At 36.2% G+C, this 18,076-nt stretch overlaps 1 protein-coding gene across 1 annotated transcript in view; it reads right to left on the bottom strand.

Annotated features, from left to right (window-relative positions):
* Positions 1 to 2,243: 2,243 nt before the first annotated feature.
* LOC106874670 (ribosome quality control complex subunit TCF25) overlaps positions 2,244 to 18,076 on the bottom strand; it is a 31,322-nt gene continuing 15,489 nt past the window's right edge. The window contains exons 7-16 of the mRNA XM_014922467.3: positions 17,481 to 17,580; positions 15,345 to 15,531; positions 12,811 to 12,916; positions 12,027 to 12,134; positions 10,579 to 10,694; positions 9,723 to 9,881; positions 8,767 to 8,857; positions 7,007 to 7,086; positions 5,486 to 5,561; positions 2,244 to 2,673 (exon numbers count right to left, since the gene is read on the bottom strand). Of these exons, the coding sequence (XP_014777953.2) occupies positions 2,488 to 2,673; positions 5,486 to 5,561; positions 7,007 to 7,086; positions 8,767 to 8,857; positions 9,723 to 9,881; positions 10,579 to 10,694; positions 12,027 to 12,134; positions 12,811 to 12,916; positions 15,345 to 15,531; positions 17,481 to 17,580 (1,209 nt within the window). The 3' untranslated portion in view covers positions 2,244 to 2,487. The remainder of the gene's footprint in view (positions 2,674 to 5,485; positions 5,562 to 7,006; positions 7,087 to 8,766; positions 8,858 to 9,722; positions 9,882 to 10,578; positions 10,695 to 12,026; positions 12,135 to 12,810; positions 12,917 to 15,344; positions 15,532 to 17,480; positions 17,581 to 18,076) is intronic.

Raw genomic sequence — 18,076 nt, 5'->3', positions numbered from 1 at the left:
ACCGTAATACAGATCATGCTGGTCTGTCTCCATAGTCCCCAACCTCTGCAGCAGTGGCTCAAGAGCCAATACGTACAGCAGCGGGGACAAGGGGCAGCCCTGGCGAACCGAACGCTCAATCGCAAAAAGGTTCAAGAAGAATCCATTCAACCGGATGATAGATTTGATATTGCAATACATAACTTCAATCCAGCTTTGGAAAGTCGGGCCCAATCCGACTGCCGCCAGATACCAATGGTCGACCCTATCAAATGCCTTAGACTGGTCTAAATTCACCAGTGCTCCACCTTTGCCAGGAACTCTACCAACCCCCTCTATGGTGTAGCGAATAAGATGAAGGTTGTCATGTATCGTCCTTCTTGGGATGGCACATGTCTGTGCCTCTTCTACCAAGTCACCCATGACAATCCTCACTCTCTTGGCCAAAATATTTAACTCTGTGTTTAGCAGAATTGTGGGCCGAAAATTATTAATGTTATCCCCCTTGATCGGGTCCTTCCTGATCAGTGTCACTCCTCCTCAGCTCACAGATTTGGGAATTCTCCTATTCTGCTGCCAATTCCTGTATACACTGGACAGTATGTTACAAAACAAGTCTGGCATACTTTTATAAAATTCATAAGGTAGACCATCCAATCCCAGTGACTTGTCCCCGGGGCACTCAGAAAGCACCTCTATAATCTCCTCGGCTGTGATCAGCCCTTCACTGCTCAGCATCAAGCACTGAAAGACGTCGGCCACTGGTCAGTAAATGCCGGAGAGCATCCCCATGGTCCAGCATTTCGATTCTCTTGAACAACGTAGCAATGTGCTCACGAAAGGCCTTACACATCTTTTCTTGTCCTTGGATCTCCTGTCGGTGCTCGTCTACCACAGACCTTATCGTGGCCTCCACGCCATGTCGGGTTTCTTCCTAGCAAACCTACCCAGCAACGTTGATACCCTCACGTCCCAGTGCACATATTTTAGCCCGGACTCTGCATCCTTCATGTATGGCATTGAGGTGTCGGTCCAGGGCCAATCTTGCCGCCAACACTTGGTGTGCAGAGCCCAACCTCAGCGCCTCTTCTAATGCCTTAACTAACTCCTTTTCTACTCTAGTCTGCTCTAGACTTAACTGCTTGCTAAATCTAATCGACTCAAGTCGAATGACTCTTTTGAGGGCACTCCACCACTGGTTATTAATCACAGAGCCAGTTAGTGCCCTCATTACTAACACCTTAATCTGGCTACGGTAAGTTTCGCAATCTAATAGGGACTTGTTCAACTTCCAGTAACCAGATCCCTGTCTGTGAACCTTATCTATATGCAGCCTACACGTCACTATTTTGTGATCAAAATAGTGACATGTCATTGTTGATACTATAAAGGTGGGCTAGATGTTTGCTAATAAAATCTACTTAATTGATGGTGCAAAACTAGCACCATGGCTACTTAAAAGAAATCATTATTGTCTATTCACTTTCTGATATGAAGTTGAAGAACAAGTTACTAATCACAAGGTCATGATATCAATCCTTGTCACAGTCACTAACTTCTGTTAATTGAATGTTTCCACACTTATTCCATTGATGAGTGATGCAGTCACTTAGCTGTTAATACTGTTGTTCTGAAAATACAGAAGTATCCAAATTTCCTAGATAAAGAAAATAATCTGCTAACACATCATCATCATTTGATGTCTCTTTTCCATGCTGGTATGGGTTAGACAGTTTGACAGGAGCTGGCAAGTCAGAAGACTGCACAAAGCTCTATTGTCTGGCATGGTTACTACAGCTGGATGCCCTTCTTAACAACAACCACTTTATTGAGTGTACCAAGTGCTTTTTACATGACATGCATAGAAAAAAGGGTGTAAGATAATTTAAGAAATAAAAAAATTAAAAATTCTCACATCTATTTTGGTAACTATGTCTTAGATGAACAGTTATCTTTTATATACAGTATTCAGACAGACAGACAGATACAGCAGGTAGGCAGGGCAGGCATGTAGGTAGGTAGGTAGGTATAGATATAGATATAGATATATATTATGTATACATATGCTACTTTGAGTAGGAATGGAATTTATCCAAACTATATTTTTGATAGTGTATAACTTTATATAAACTTATGTGATGTGTGAACTCAACTGCAGGTTGTTTTGGTTAGAAACAGTACAAAAATAGTAAAAGGTACAGAATACAGATGGGGAATACTGTTGACAGCAATGTTTTGAGAAATATAGATGAAATCCTCTTAACAACAATGTTTACAGCCATTTATTCCAAAATATTTGAAAATTTCAAAACATTATTCCAAAATTCAAGATTAGCATGATTTTATTCACAACTTCTTTAAAAATATTAAATAGCAAAAAGATACAATATGAGTTATTTTGTAATTAGCCTATTAAATTAAGAATCCTTTTAGAATCTGAGAATATTAACAAAAGAAAAATAGAAACAATTTCATTTTCAAATAATTCCCTTTCTGAATCTGTTTGGGTTAACCCCATTCTTCATTATGTTCTTCTGGTGGATCAGCTTGATTCTGAGGATTCTCAATTGGAGGTGGTACAGGCCGAATATTACCCATTAAATCTCGCATCACTTCCAATAAAGTTTCTATGCTATTGGTCAGTTGGGCACCATGGCCTCCTCCTGTGGCACCATGTTCTTCTTCAAGTGGTTCCTTTAATAAAAGAGGTATTTCAAACAGGTTATTAAAAGAACTGGGGAGCAGTGATAGAGGCAGGGGGCAGCGTTCCTCTACTTTGCAGCTTATAAATGGAGAAACTTGTAACACCTAAGTCCACTCCTTCTCAACATCAGTTTTTGGATCTTAGCATACCCTCTATTTCCTAAAGTCCATTTCCAATAATAGTTTGAATGATGATGATAAATTTGGAGATAGACAATAAGATGGAGAGAAAAAGAGAAATTAAGCAAGCATACTCTAAACATTAATTTATTTTGATTTGGCAATTGAAGCTAATTTAGGTTGCTGAGGGGAGGAATGAAATGCACAATTAACATAAATATAGTTTTAACTGAATATGTAGAAATGAATGACACTGCTTGTACAACAGTGACACTCAATTATGAATATTACATCATGTCAAATGAAGGAGACACACACACATAAGATAGGTGCCTTTCAGTTTCTGTCTACCATAGCTTTTCACAAGGCCTTGGTCAGCCCCAGGTCTGTAGTAGAAGACACTTGCCCAAGGTGCTACACAGTGGGACTAAATCCAGAACCAGGTGGTTGGGAAGTGCTTAGCTATGTATATATCAGGTTCAGTGAAAAGTAAGCAACGTTTTGAACCATAAAGAATCTGTACCAGATTTTTGCAGAGGTTTGAATTTTTTTTTAACAGTTTTTTGCAATTGTCTGATAATACACACATAGAGTTGCCCAAATGCATCAATAAATTAACATTGATATTTTTTTCATCGTTGTTACAATTATCTGAAATGGAACTGTCAAAGCGCGATATTCGAGCAATATTCCTATTCAACTTCAAAAAAGGATGTAAAGCAGCTGAAACTGCTAACGATATCAACAAAACATTTGGTGAGGAAATGACCAGTGTGCAGTCAGCTAGAAAATAGTTTTAATGATTTCGCAATGGAGACCTTAGCCTTGAAGATCATGAGTGCAGTGGACGCCCATCTGTCATCCATGACAGTCAATTAAAGACCATCATTGAGAAAGATCCACATAAAACCCCTTGAGAACTGGCAAAAGAACTTCAAGTTAGCCAGAAAACTGCCTGCAACCATTTGCACGCGATTGGAAAATCAAAAAAAAAGCTTGACAATGGGTACCACAGGATTTGAATGAAAATCAGAAAATGTGCAGATATGAAATTTACTCGTTACTTCTTCTCCGTAACGAGACCGATCCATTTCTTAATTGTATTGTAACTTGTGATGAAAAGTGGATTCTGTACAGTAATAAAAAACATTCTTTGCAGTGGTTGGACCAAAATGAAGCACCGAAAACCTTCCCTAAACCCGAGCTCTTCAAAAAGAAGGTTATGGTGACTGTATGGTAGTGTACTGCTGGACTCATCCACTATAACTTCTTAAAACACAGAAAACCTGTTACTGCAGAAACATATTGCCATGAAATTGCCAAAATGAATGAAAAAACTGCTACTCCTCCATCCCAGACTGGTCAACAGAAGAGAACCGATCGTTCTTCATGACAATGCTCAACCACACGTTTCACTAATGACACTCCAGAAGTTGAGGGAACTTGGCTACAAAGTTCTTTCCCACCCAGCTTATTCCCCACACCTTTCTCCTACCGACTACCACTTTTTCAAGCACCTTGATGGTTTCCTGCAAGAGAAGGAGTTAAAAAATCAAACTGATGCTGAAAGTGCATTCAAAGAGTTCATCAGCTCCAGAACACCAGATTTTTACGTTACTGGAATAAACTGGTAACTTGGCAAAAATGTGTTGATTGTAATGGTACTTGCTTTGATGAATAAAATTTCTACATTGTTGAAATATATTGTGATGAATTTCATGTTTCAAAATGTTGCTTACTTTTTACTCAACCTGATATGTGTATGTGTGTGTATATATCAAAGAGTGTACGGAATGGAAAAGGTAAATTAAAACTAAATATGTTTTATGCAACACATACAAACATCGTTTAGCTTTTATTCAGGTCTAATTACCAGCAGTTGCTTGCATCATTCCAAGAGGCAATGATGCAAACAACTGCTGATAATTAAACCTGCAGAAAAGCCAAACAATATTTTTATGCATTACATGTTACATAAGACATATTAAGTTTAAGCTTGGAAGCAGATGTAGCTTTGATTTACCTTTTCTATTCCTTGCACTCTTCAATTTATATTCACATAATTAGCAATTTTTGTTGCAAAACCAGGAGTTGTATAGAAGCAGTCGCCTTATAGAAGGCGGCGAGCTGGCAGAAACATTAGCACGCTGGGCGAAATGCTTAGCGGTATTTCGTCTGCCGTTATGTTCTGAGTTCAAATTCTGCTGAGGTCGACTTTGCCTTTCATCCTTTCGGGGTTGATAAATTAAGTACCAGTTACGCACTGGGGTCGATGCAATCGACTTAATCCTTTTGTCTGTCCTTGTTTGTCCCCTCTATGTTTATCCCCTTGTGGGCAATAAAGAAATAAGAAACTTCCATCTGTTTCAATATAGGACAAAGTATATAAATATGCCAGTTAATAAACTTTGTTGACTGTGTATAGCCTTCTTTTGACCATCTATACTAGCCATGTACATGCTTCAATGCTGATTATCTTCATATACCAAGATCTTTTCAGATCACACTATCATTGTGTGTGTGTATGCGGGCACACACACGTGTACAATATATACATACCCGCACACATATGGGAACGTGTGTGTATGCACATGTTCAGCAATCAAAGAAAAAATCAGATCCAACAATTATTTTTGGAAAAAATAAAAGTCATCTAAATTTTATGTTAAAGAAACTGACTTACATCAATAGAAAAATCTGGCAGTAAGGACCTAAGGAATGTAGTAACTCCTCCGCTGGTGGAAGACACTCTTCTAGGTCTGAAAACACATAGAAAAACAACAAAGTCTATTAGAATGCACAGTGAGAACACATAAGTGAAATATCAGAGGAGCAAAGTATTAGATATGAAAAATTTTCTGAAAGTCTTTTTCGAATTTAACTGAGAAGTTTATAAATGTTTGCTTTTTTTGAATTACACCTTATTTACAAACTTTTTCTCTAATAAATTTTCTGCTTGTTTGATCAAGGGAACAAATTTCTTAACAAAAGAATCACTATGTGGTTGCTCAACATATTAGAAATAGTAGCCAAATCTTCCTCAAAATACCCCTTCACCTTATACTGTCTTAAAAAAGTAAACACACATTGCATAATATAGTTTAGCTATAATATATGGAGAAAAAAATTAAAAAGTTGCAATCCTCATAGCTGCAATCTCTTTAAACATAGATCTGCTCTATAAGAGCTGACCAGAGGCTAAACAAAACGGCAATCTATCCATTGAGTTGTAGTGTAAGTGAATGAGTTTTCCACAGATACTTGTATCTGTATCATAATTGTCAGATAGAATCAGACTGACACTGTGACAAGGCTGGACCAGAGATTTATGGTTCAAGCTCATCTGAAAGGCTTCAACATAGTTTAACACTTTAATATTTTGGAAAAAAGAAATTCTAGGACACATAAGATAATGAAGTTCTATGTAAACTATGCCAGCAAAAAATGTGATGGTTATAGCTAGAACATCTTAGGTCTGGTTAATCATGGCTAAGTTGAGGGTTAGAGGTTGAGAGTTGCCATGGTGCAATGTACAGGATTCTATAGATAAGGCATAATGGCTGTGTAGCTAAGGCTCAGGACTTCTGACTACAATGTTGTAGGTTCTAATCTTACTATGGCCATTGAGTTATGCTCCTGGTCATGGTACATAACAATTATTCATTAGAACCCAAAAAGAAAAAAATGAATAGATAAATAAACTCCTAATTTACAGCTGAGTAATTAGTGGTAGGAAGGGGATTCAGCCTCCACCACAAACACACACACTAACAAAAAAATAATATAAAAAGAAGAAAGAAATGCTTTATTTATTAAGTAAACCATTGTAAACATGCAAACATGGAGCAGACAATGTTGTGCATATAACAAATGAGCAATCATATATGTCAAAGACTGAAGGACCGGGTGTTTTGAAATTACAGAAATAGCACCATGTACCATCTCTCTCTCCCTCTTACTTACTATGACAATGATACTTAATAATAAAAAATTTGGCTTCCGAGGGATGTAGAGATAGTTGACTGAACTGGTATCAGTTTTATAAGTGGTACTTATTCTTTTGAGCTCAGAATGTTGAAAGAACAAAGGAAATACTGACATGAATTCAAATCATAACATGGTGGTTATACTAGAGAATATTCTAGGATAAACAGTAAAAATCTGCATCAATGAAAATGAATAGAAAGAATGCTTTCATATTCACCTCTGTGGCCGTTTGTACGTCTCTATATTGTCCCTTGGTGGTAAAATATCATAACTTAGAATAACTGAGTTTGTAATGTCCTGCAATGAAATAGAAATCTTGTCAACTAAACTGATTTTAGCACTTTTAATAAATTCAACAAATTCATATAAAATAGGTGTGTGTTTTTGTGTGTATCTCTTTTGAAACAGTGGATGTTGCAACACACATAAACCTATAAATAATATCCAAAAAGTGTTTTGCAATCCAATATTTAAATGTTATCAGTTACAGCTTTATGTGGGTTTTGAGAGCCACTGTTCCAAAACAGAATTATTTCATGTTCTCTTAAAAGTGTACAAATACATTATATATACATATATATTCAGGGGAATACTGGTCTGTCCTCCTAACCACTGGGGTGACATCATTTGAAAGCTACAACAATGCGAGGGTGCACATTGTGATCAACAGCGTATAACAACCTCTAATAATCTGGTTGTTACAGCTGTGCATGTGTGCATTCGTTTTTTCTTTTACTTGTTTCAGTCATTTGCTGGAGCAAATACACATATTGAAAATGTGACACAGGGTTACAACAACAAAACATATAGAAAAGCAAGGCAAAAAACGCACATAACAAACACAGATATGCTCAACCAAATGTCATCACAATTTCCACACACACAAGTATGTATATAATATAGTGAAGGTGCTTGGCCTTGTGGTTAAGATATTGCACTCACAACTGCAAGATTGTGGTTTCGACTCCCTGACTGGTTGCACATTGTACTCTTGAGCAAAACACTTTATCTCACATTAATCCAGTCCACTCAGCTGTAAATGGGTAACCTTGTTACAGACAGGCATTCCATTCAGGGGTAATACTGGCCTGACCTACTAACCTCTGAGGCGACACCATATGAAAGCTACAACAATGCGAGGATGCACAACAACCTCCAACAGTCTGGTTGATACAGCTGTGTGTGTGTGTATTCTTTTATTCTTTTGCTTGTTTCAGTCGTTTGCTGAAGCACTACCTTGAAGGGTTTTAGTCAAACAAATTGACCTTGGGACTTATTTTTTAAGCTTCTTATTTATTCAATTGATCTCTTTTTACAAACTGCAAAGTTATGGGGATGTAAACAAATTATATGTGTATAATATATATATATATATATATATATATATATATATATATATATATATATATATATATATATACACATATATATATATATATATATATCATCATCATCATCATTTAACGTCCGCTTTCCATGCTAGCATGGGTTGGACAATTTGACTGAGGACTGGTGAAACCAGATGGCTACACCAGGCTCCAATCTGATTTGGCAGAGTTTCTATAGCTGGATGCCCTTCCTAATGCCAACCACTCAGAGAGTGCAGTGGGTGCTTTTACGTGCCACCGGCACGAAGGCCAGTCAGGAGGTACTGGCAACGGCCATGCTCAAAATGATGTATTTTACATGCCACCTGCACAGGAGCCAGTCCAGCGGCACTTGCAACGAATTCGCTCGAATGTCTTTTCATGTGCCAGTAAGCCAACGCTGGTAACGACCAAGCTCAAATGGAACTATTTACATGCCACCGGCACGAAAGCCAGACGGCTGGTGCTCTGGTAACGATATATATATATATATATAAAAAAACAACACACATAATTTGATTAAGAAATAAGCTACAGATCAATAGGGAGAATTTCAAAATAAGTTAGTCATAAAAATAGAAAACAGAAATGTTTAGTTATTGCTTTTTACCGGTGGAAGATCTGCCATAGCTTCTTTGATCTCAGACAGAAGTATATATCGACAAATATTTCTAGGTGTGCCTTGATATCGTCGGTGAAATCTAGTAAAATAACAATGAAAACAAAATTGATAAAGTAATTTATGGATTTAAGTTTGATAATTTGCCAATTATACTCACTTTAAAACTTTTAAATAGCAACACACCTAAAATCACCTTCGGTTCTTTGTTAGAAAACTACCTATTTCAAAGTGTTCAGTGTTTAAATTCAAACCACCCATCATAATTTCATGCAAAAACTTATTGAAAATTTTTATTATTGTGAAAATTGAGACACATGACAGTGCATTTTATTTGAAATAGCTTTGTTTCAAACATCTGGAGTTTTTTTCCATGCTAGCAGGGCTGAGACAGAAGGAAATTGAGGCAGGATTTTTACAGCCAGATGTACTCCCTATAAAGTTTGACTACACAAAGTGCAATTTACTCCTGTCACAGCCATGAAAAAAAAAGATGTTAACTGAAATGATTTTAAACGAAATACACTACTTATGTATGTTTTAATTTGAAATATGAAACGATCAATTTAACTGAGTATCAAAGTGAAAGAGTGAGGATAAAGAGGGAGAGAGTATCAAGATGTAAAAATAAATGTTCCAAAAAAGGATATAAAAGGTAGTGAAAAACAGTTCATCATCATCATCATCATCATCATCGTCGTCGTTTAACGTCCGCTTTCCATGCTAGCATGGGTTGGACGATTTGACTGAGGATTGGTGAAACCAGATGGCTACACCAAGCTCCAATCTGATTTGGCAGAGTTTCTACAGCTGGATGCCCTTCCTAACACCAACCACTCCGAGAGTGTAGTGGGTGCTTTTACGTGCTACCCGCACGAAGTCCAGTCAGGCGGTAAAAAATCTGCAAATTATACAGAAATAAGAAATCAAAACTTTGGGTTAGTTACCTCCGATAACATTCTTTTTTATCATCATTTTCAGCTTGGTAGTTTTGTACAACTACTTCAACATTTTTCTCAAGCCACTGGATATTTTGCATAACTTTCCAACAAGGCCAGGTTTGGCCAGTATAAAGACCAATCAGTTGGCGTAAACCACTTGGCAGTCTGCAAGAAGTTAAAGAGTATGATATAGTATTTGAAGTATTTTGTCAGTTAAAAAGTATGATATAGTATTTAAAGTATTTTGTCTGTGTTTGTATGTACTGTGGTATGACGTCAGTGTCTGGGGAGGCTGACCGGAAGGGCGAGTCGACCGGAAGGGGAAAAAGGGCAGAGGGAGCCTCGATCGGCGTTCGTGCCCTTTTCGAACGGGGCTGCGGTCAGGACAAGACGTGTTAAGCGACGGTCTAGGTTTGGGAAGGTTTGGGAGAAGCAGCTGCTATACCTGGTGTACTTTGGGTCGGGGCAAGCTTCAAGGATCGGATACCGCAAGACGGACTCGCAGTCGAGGAAAGGAAAACCGAGGTAAGGCGATTACATCTACTCATACGCACACACCACATGTACATATGGATGTGCACACATACATAAATGCATTGTAAATGCTTACATCTAATGGTCAATTGTGAGAAGCAGATGAAAGACAACTACTCTTGGATAGCTTACTATTCTGTCATAGACAATATTCCCAGGTAATTTAGTACCTATTTCTGACATCTAAGTAAAGTAGGAAAATGTAACATAAAATTTTCTATCTATGAACACAACAAAACATCTGCAGCAGATTTGGACCCATGACCTATGTGAGCACATGACTAATACTAAGAAAATGACTCAAAACTACTCTGATGACAGTACTTACCCCACTTGAGCTTCAGTGAACAAGTGGCAACTGGTGACTACTCCTGCAGGGTTGACACTACATTTATCCAGAAGAGAGAACAGCAGTGCAGGAAACATGCGAAGGCTTTCTTGTAACTGAATAAAACAATAGATATTAAATCAATTTCTGTTAGAGAGACTATGTGTGTGTGTGTATTGGTACATAGATGGATGCTGATGCTAAGATAAATAAAAAGTGATACATAAATTGTTAATAAATAATTTATAATAAATTATTGTTTCTTATACTGACACAAGGCCAGTTGTAGCTAACTTTGTAGGGAATGACTGAAGTATGTAAACTGCATTATTCCTAGAAGATACCAGGTACATTTCTTTGTCAATACTGGAAGAATGAAAGAATAAGTGATATTAGCAAGGTGGAACTAAATACCTTTAAGCAATTAATTAGCCTGACACTATTTATGCCTTCAGAAATAGCGAATAGTGTTTTTTTCTTTTTTTTACATAAATAAAACTCACAATGAGTATGTTTGTGCTCAATGAGTACTCATTCTTATTCTGTTACATAATCAGAAGAAATATTTCCCCAATATAAGGCAACAGGAAGAGTATCTGGCTTCAGTAAATTCCAAGTGACCAATGCAAATATAAAAAAAGTAGATATTAAATGATGATGGTAAGATAAAAAGTTAACAAATGAAAATGATAGAAAATTATTTCTCTCTGCATTTGTATTTGAACTTATTTCTTTTCAACAGTTTTTAGACATATCGCAGTACTAAGTATTATGATCAATATCACACCACCAGCATCTAAAAGAAATTGTTTTGCTATTTACTTTGTTTTACAATATAAACCATATTTAATCCAGCATATTTGTTGAATAAAGTTGAGCCTTCTATTTGTAAAATTCTTAATACATACATACATACATATGTGTGTATAAATTTTAAAAGAGAATTATTTTTTGAACATTTTGATTAGTAATGATTGATTCTAAAAAAAAAAATGAACTTCCTAAATTCTGAGACATCAGAAGCAAACTGTCAAACAAGCAATAAATCAGATGAAACACATGGTGAATACAAGCAGCTGAAATGGGATTCGTCTGAAGGATCTTGGCACAGTGTATAACTCAGAGATCAAGGAGTCTCTCTAAGGACTCTATTCCAATGGCCCTCCCAGGAAAAGTGGGTGGAGATGGATGGAGACACAGGCAAAAGCCAGTGCCACTTAATTGACAGTAATGATGTATATTAAATAAAATAACTTTTCATGACTTTCGTGTTTTATATACATTTAGAACACTGTTAGCATACATCCTTACAAAGCACGTGACCAAGCAATTAATAATAAAAATATCTTACTTCTTCTTAAATAGAGAAAAGCATTGCATTTATGATAAATAAATCGTGCATTGAAATGAAAGGTAAAAATCTAATTAAATAAACAGTTATAACAAACCCTTTTGTCAGCTTTCTCTGTACTTTCATTATTTTGAATTGCCAGATGATACATAGCTAGTGGAACTGAGAATGCAAAATTTGGTAATTGTGACAAATTTTTGTGAGGCTGAAATTTCAGAGAGAAAAGTTTTTAAAAAATATCTTTATAACAGAAGTGTAGATAATAATTATTTCTACAACCTTCATAACTTGAAACACTTACAATTTTCCTCTCTCATGTTAAAAAAAAAAAAAAATTAACAGCTGATGGTACAATTATGCCAGTCATTAGAGGCAACACCTAGAACAACATATTTAAGTGAAAAACCAGTGCAACTCAGGCCAAATCATGTTTTCTTTCTCAATGATAACATGAGATATGTTTTCACAGAGTTGTACAATTTTAGAACATTTATATCACTTTTGACTTTTATAATATTAATTACTTACCTGGAAAGTAGATACATTGTTATTAAATAGAAAATAATAAAAAAATCTGAGTAACTTGCCTTGCTTAGAGGCATAATATAACTCTGTTAGATTTGAGGTATAATTTATGAATTTGGATTTGTGTACTATTTAGCAATAAACCCGAAGAGCCTCTTGTTCTTCATAGAAACTTATTCATTTACTCCACTAAAGGAACCCAGTGTGACAGACAAAAAACTAAACAACAATAAAAAGTTTTCAATGAAAAGAGTAAATCCATTTAACATTTTAACTTAAGGGAAGAAAATTTTGAGATTTTGTTTATTACAAATTTTATTTTGTTTTCTAGAAAAAAATATTTTATTCCAACTGACCTCTTGCTCTTCATAGAACCTTATCAGAAATGAGAACTCTTCTGCTCTGAGTGCATAGTAGTCAATGAAGAGTAAAACACAGAGAGGGTCATTGTCAGGGTCAAGGCTGAAATAATATACATGAAAAAAAAAGAACGTCAAGACTATGACAAAACCTGCTTAAATTTAGGGCAGATATAGAATGCTTAGTTTGATTTGACTAGGATATGCTGTTGTTTATATATTCATCTGTAAGAGTGTACATAGATCAGGCTCCATGTGTACATATATATCATCTTGAACATGTGTGTATGTGTTACTGTGTGTATATAATTGTAAATATGAGATTGCATGCATTGTGTGTACATCATGTGTGTGTGTGTGTGTATATCATGAGGACATATGGCCAAGTGGTTAGGGTGTTGCACTCACAACCACGAGATCATGGTTTCAATTCCTAGACCAGGTGCTGCATTGTCTTCTTGAACAACACCACTTCATTTCATGTTGCTCTGCAATCACTTTGACACCTGACGCATAATACACTGTGTACCTGCTCAGGCAATGTCGATTTGATGGAGAGAATGAGCTAATGTGCAGCACGAACATTTGATCACTATAAACAAATCATTTGTGCAGGTCATTCAGCAAAAGCCGAACACTCATACATCACCTCCAACAAGTGAGTCCATTATGTATATATATATATATATCTGTAAAGATATGTGACACTTATTCAGCAGCCATGATAAAACTCCGAGTTTCCGATGCCAGGGCGGGGGGTTCACTCCAACATCTCTTCAGTTATCCAGTTACCGGAGATTCTTTTGAAAGCTGGATAACTGAAGAGATGTTGGCGTTGGAAACTCGGAGTTTTATCATGGCTGCTGAATAAGTGTCACATATCTTTACAGATGCATTCCTCTATTTGCATAATATCGAGGTCTCTTTCTTTTTTTTGTTGCCATTCCTGCCAAATATATATATATATGGTCACAGTGGTGCACCAGCATGACCGCAGCCACTTGGCTGAAACACATAAATAAATAAATATATATATATTATACAATATGAATCAGTGTACTTCTTATAGGCTTTTGTAGCAGCACATACGAGTGTATCTTTTGGAGTGTAAATATTTTCTACTAAAATAAGAATAAATGTGTATACTTGAATAGATATCTTTGTGTGTGTGTGTGTGTGTGTGTGCACATGTGAGTGAGAGAGAGAGTGAAGAAGAGAGAATAGATCAGTTTAGTTGAGTAATATATTTTACCAAACCATAGGTGTTCCAAAGGTAAAGAAAACTACAAAAATTTGAACAAAATGTCCAAATATAGGACACTGCTGTGACCTATATCCTTGTACACTTGAAATGGTTAACTTGGAATATAATCCACAAAACACTACATCTATCATTCAAACAACACTGTCTATTGGCCATGTTACAGTTACAGCTACAGTTGTAATTATTTTGATGTCTTTGCCATTGGAGATGTTTAATTAAACATATTAATTTCTTTTTGACAAGGCACAAAGAATTTATATATTGGAAGATGAGGTGAAACTTGAAGCAGAGATGTAGCCTTGATTAGTTAGGGGTTTACTTCTTGCAGTATAGACAAAGCCAAATACAAAGTAATATTGATTTCTTTTGATTAAGCAAAAGATTAAATCTGTCTCAGTTGCAGATCTAGTTCAGTGGTTTTCAACCATTTTTGGTTTATAGACCCCTTTGATTCTTATTTTACTTTACTCGACACCATAGCCATTCCTTGTTTATAAAATTCTTTGGACCACTAAGAGTCTTATGGATCCCAGTTAAGAACCACTGATCTTGTCGCTAAAACCAGCTCTAGTATATCATTAAGAATGAAGCATTTAGTTTCAGCCTCTGCATTAAGTTCAAAGCTCTCTGAGATCATCTTTTCTTTCATCCTTCCACAGATGATAAAGTAAATACCAAACATGTAATGGAGTGAAAAAAAAGAAAAAAAAAAGACCCCCTTCAGTCATGAATGACCATGGGATTGCACTTAGAATTTTCCCTCCAAGGCATTAGTCTGGGCAAGGTCGTTTATAGAAGACCAGTAGTTGCCCCTCCATAACAGTTACCCCTCTCCATACCATCGGATGTTATCCAAGGGAAAGGCAAAGGTCAATACAGCTTGGCACCTGTGACATTGCAACTCATTCCTACAGCTCAGTGAACTGGAGCAATGTGAAATAAAGTGTCTTGCTCAAGAATACAACACACAGCCCAGTCCAGGAATTGAACTCACTACCGCATGATTGTAAGTCTGATGCTCTAACTTCTGAGCCATGTTCAGTTAATTAAAAATGAGTGGACTTGTACCAATATAGGAAATTCTCAAGATTATTGTCTAGCTAGCAATACTAATAAAAAGTAAATTCCAAAACTCAGTCTTTGAATTTACTTGTACAAAACTGGATATTTGAATCATTTTTCTACCAAAATAAGATGAACATGCAAGTGATGAATGTTCATCTTTTTGGCAAATAAGTGTCAAAAACATAACAGTGAATCTTTATACCTAAGTAGAAGTTTACAGTATTCAAGTGCAGTTCTGTTGCAACCTTTACTGCCAAGATAAAAAATGTGCTTGAAAAGAGCAGTATAAAATGCTCTGTTCTCTTGGCGCCGAAAATCCAGTAAACAATTTCCTTTAGTTAGGCTGAACAGTGGGTGAAATGACATCTCAAAAGAAAAGAGAGCTCTTTCTGAAAAATAAGTAAAAAGAAAACAATTATGAAGCCAAATTAAATATAGACTGGAAAATATTTTTATGATCATAAATATTCTACTCTAAAAGAGTCTGAAAAATGTATACATATATTTGAATACATATATAGGTGCAGGTTTGGCTGTGTGGTAAGAAGCCTGCTTCTCAACCACATGGTTCTGGGTTCAGTCCCACTGCATGGCACCTTGGACCAGTTTCTTCTACAATACCCTCGGGCTGACCAAATATATATATATATATATATATATATATATATATATATATATATATATAATATATCTGTGTGTGTGTTTGTCCCCCAACCATTGCTTGACAACCTATGTTGGTGTGTTCACGTCCCTGAAACTTAGCAGTTCAGCAAAAGGAGACCAATAGAATAAGTACTAGGCTAACATAGAGTAAGTCCTGAGGTCGATTTCTTTGACTAAAAGCAGTGGTCCAGCATGGTCACAGCCAAATGACTGAAGCAAGTAAAAGAATAAAAGAATATATATACATGCATTCATATACTTTATGGAACTTGTGTTTATCCCTATTTTACCAACATTTTCTCTTCAGTTCATATATGATATGATAGATAATTAACAACTATTATACAGAACGCAAACTGGATTATGAAAATTTCTGTGGAATTCTAAACATAACATTAGCAGTTGTACATCTATTTAACATATAACACATACACACACAGATATGTCAAGACATCTGATGTTTCTACACAATTTCAGCTTTTACTTTCAAGTCTTGGTTTACTTGGGTCTATTTTAGAAGCCACTTACTTTAGGTTCTCTATAGTTGTATCAAAAACAATACCATATATGGTTGTGAAGTGAACTACTTGACTACATAACCATACACACGCATATATCTTATATAATTTGTCGAGGTTATTTCTACAGATCATCATCATCATTATCGTTTAACGTCCGCTTTCCATGCTAGCATGGGTTGGACGATTTGACTGAGGACTGGTGAACCAGATGGCTACACCAAGCTCCAATCTGATTTGGCAGAGTTTCTACAGCTGGATGCTTTTCCTAATGTCAACCACTCCGAGAGTGTAGTGGGTGCTTTTACGTGCCACCGGCACGAAGGCCAGTCAGGCAGTACTGGCAACAGCTACGCTCAAAATGGTGTATTTTATGTGCTACCTGCACAGGAGCCAGCCCAGTGGCGCTGGCAAGGATCTCACTTGAATGTTTTAACACGTGCTAGGAAGGCAACGCTGGGCACAGGTGCCATCACGATTTCGTTTTCACTTGCCCCAACAGGTCTTCGCAAGCCGAGTTTAGTGTCCAATGAAGGAGATGACGTTGGCATGGGTGCCAGTCGTTGAATTTAGTTCGATTTCGATTTCACTTGCCTCAACAGGTCTTCACAAGCGGAGTTTAGTGTCCAATGAAGGAAGGTACGCATAAGTGGGCTGGCTACACCCCTGGCAGAGGCCTTGGATTTAGGTCTCACTTGGCTTGCCGGGTCTTCTCACGCACAGCTTATTTCCAAAGGTCTCGGTCAGAAGCCATCGCCTCGGTGAGGCCTAATGTTCGAAGGTCGTGCCTCACCAACATTGGGCCTCACCGATAGAAATTATGTTCAATAGAAATTATAGCCAGCATTGATTTTTTGCTACAATGTTTCATATTGAGACGTCAGATGTAAACAAACAATGAGGTCGAAGACAAAAATTGGTAATGGGTGTATATGCCATGTTTCTGGGTTTTTGTCCCTCCATCAGCACCTATCTAACCCATTCTCACCTCCGAACACATCTCTTATATAGTCATTGCTATGTAAATATTATATAATTTACTTAAGTTTTATTAAAATTCTAAACGTTTCAAAACAAGATGGAAAGGAATTCAATACAAAATTTAAAATTATGTTGAATTTGGCAGAATAGAAAAAACGGAATTTATCAATAAATACCTATTAATTCTTTAGCTCTGTTGAGGTCCTCTCCATTTTTACAGATTTCACTGAACTGAATAAGACTGTCAATATGATACGGATGGTCTTGGAGAATATCCTGAGATCAAAACAAAATTTGAAAATTTGTGAAATATAATCAGATTTATGAAGATAGACACAATCCATTTATATAACATGCATAGGTAGAAGAATCTAGAAGCTATATATCCACACATCCTGATGTGAAATAAGGACTCTAAATGTTGCCCCACCACAATCTAAAGATAAACTAGGATGTCCAAGTCTAAAAATGGTCAAACTTAGGCAAAATATTCTTAACTAGAGAAAAAAAATACCACTAGTTAAGGAAAAGCTAATATCATAAAAGAGCCATTACTTGAATTTTATTAAACAAATCAAATACAAACCTTAAAAGATTATTTCTTAGTTTAAATAAATAATATTGCACAACTTGGAAAAAAATTGTTTTCAAAAGGGTATAAAGGAAAGAATTTATACAATATTTTAAGTGATAAAATGGCTGATATGTGTGTGCACACAGACAGGTATGTGTATAGATTCTATATGAAATTACTTTTAGAAAATATAGTCAA

The sequence above is a fragment of the Octopus bimaculoides genome, chromosome 1, assembly GCF_046866305.1.
Source record: "Octopus bimaculoides isolate indiv1 chromosome 1, ASM4686630v1, whole genome shotgun sequence".
NCBI lineage: Eukaryota > Metazoa > Mollusca > Cephalopoda > Octopoda > Octopodidae > Octopus > Octopus bimaculoides.
This window is presented reverse-complemented; position numbering and strand designations above follow the sequence as displayed.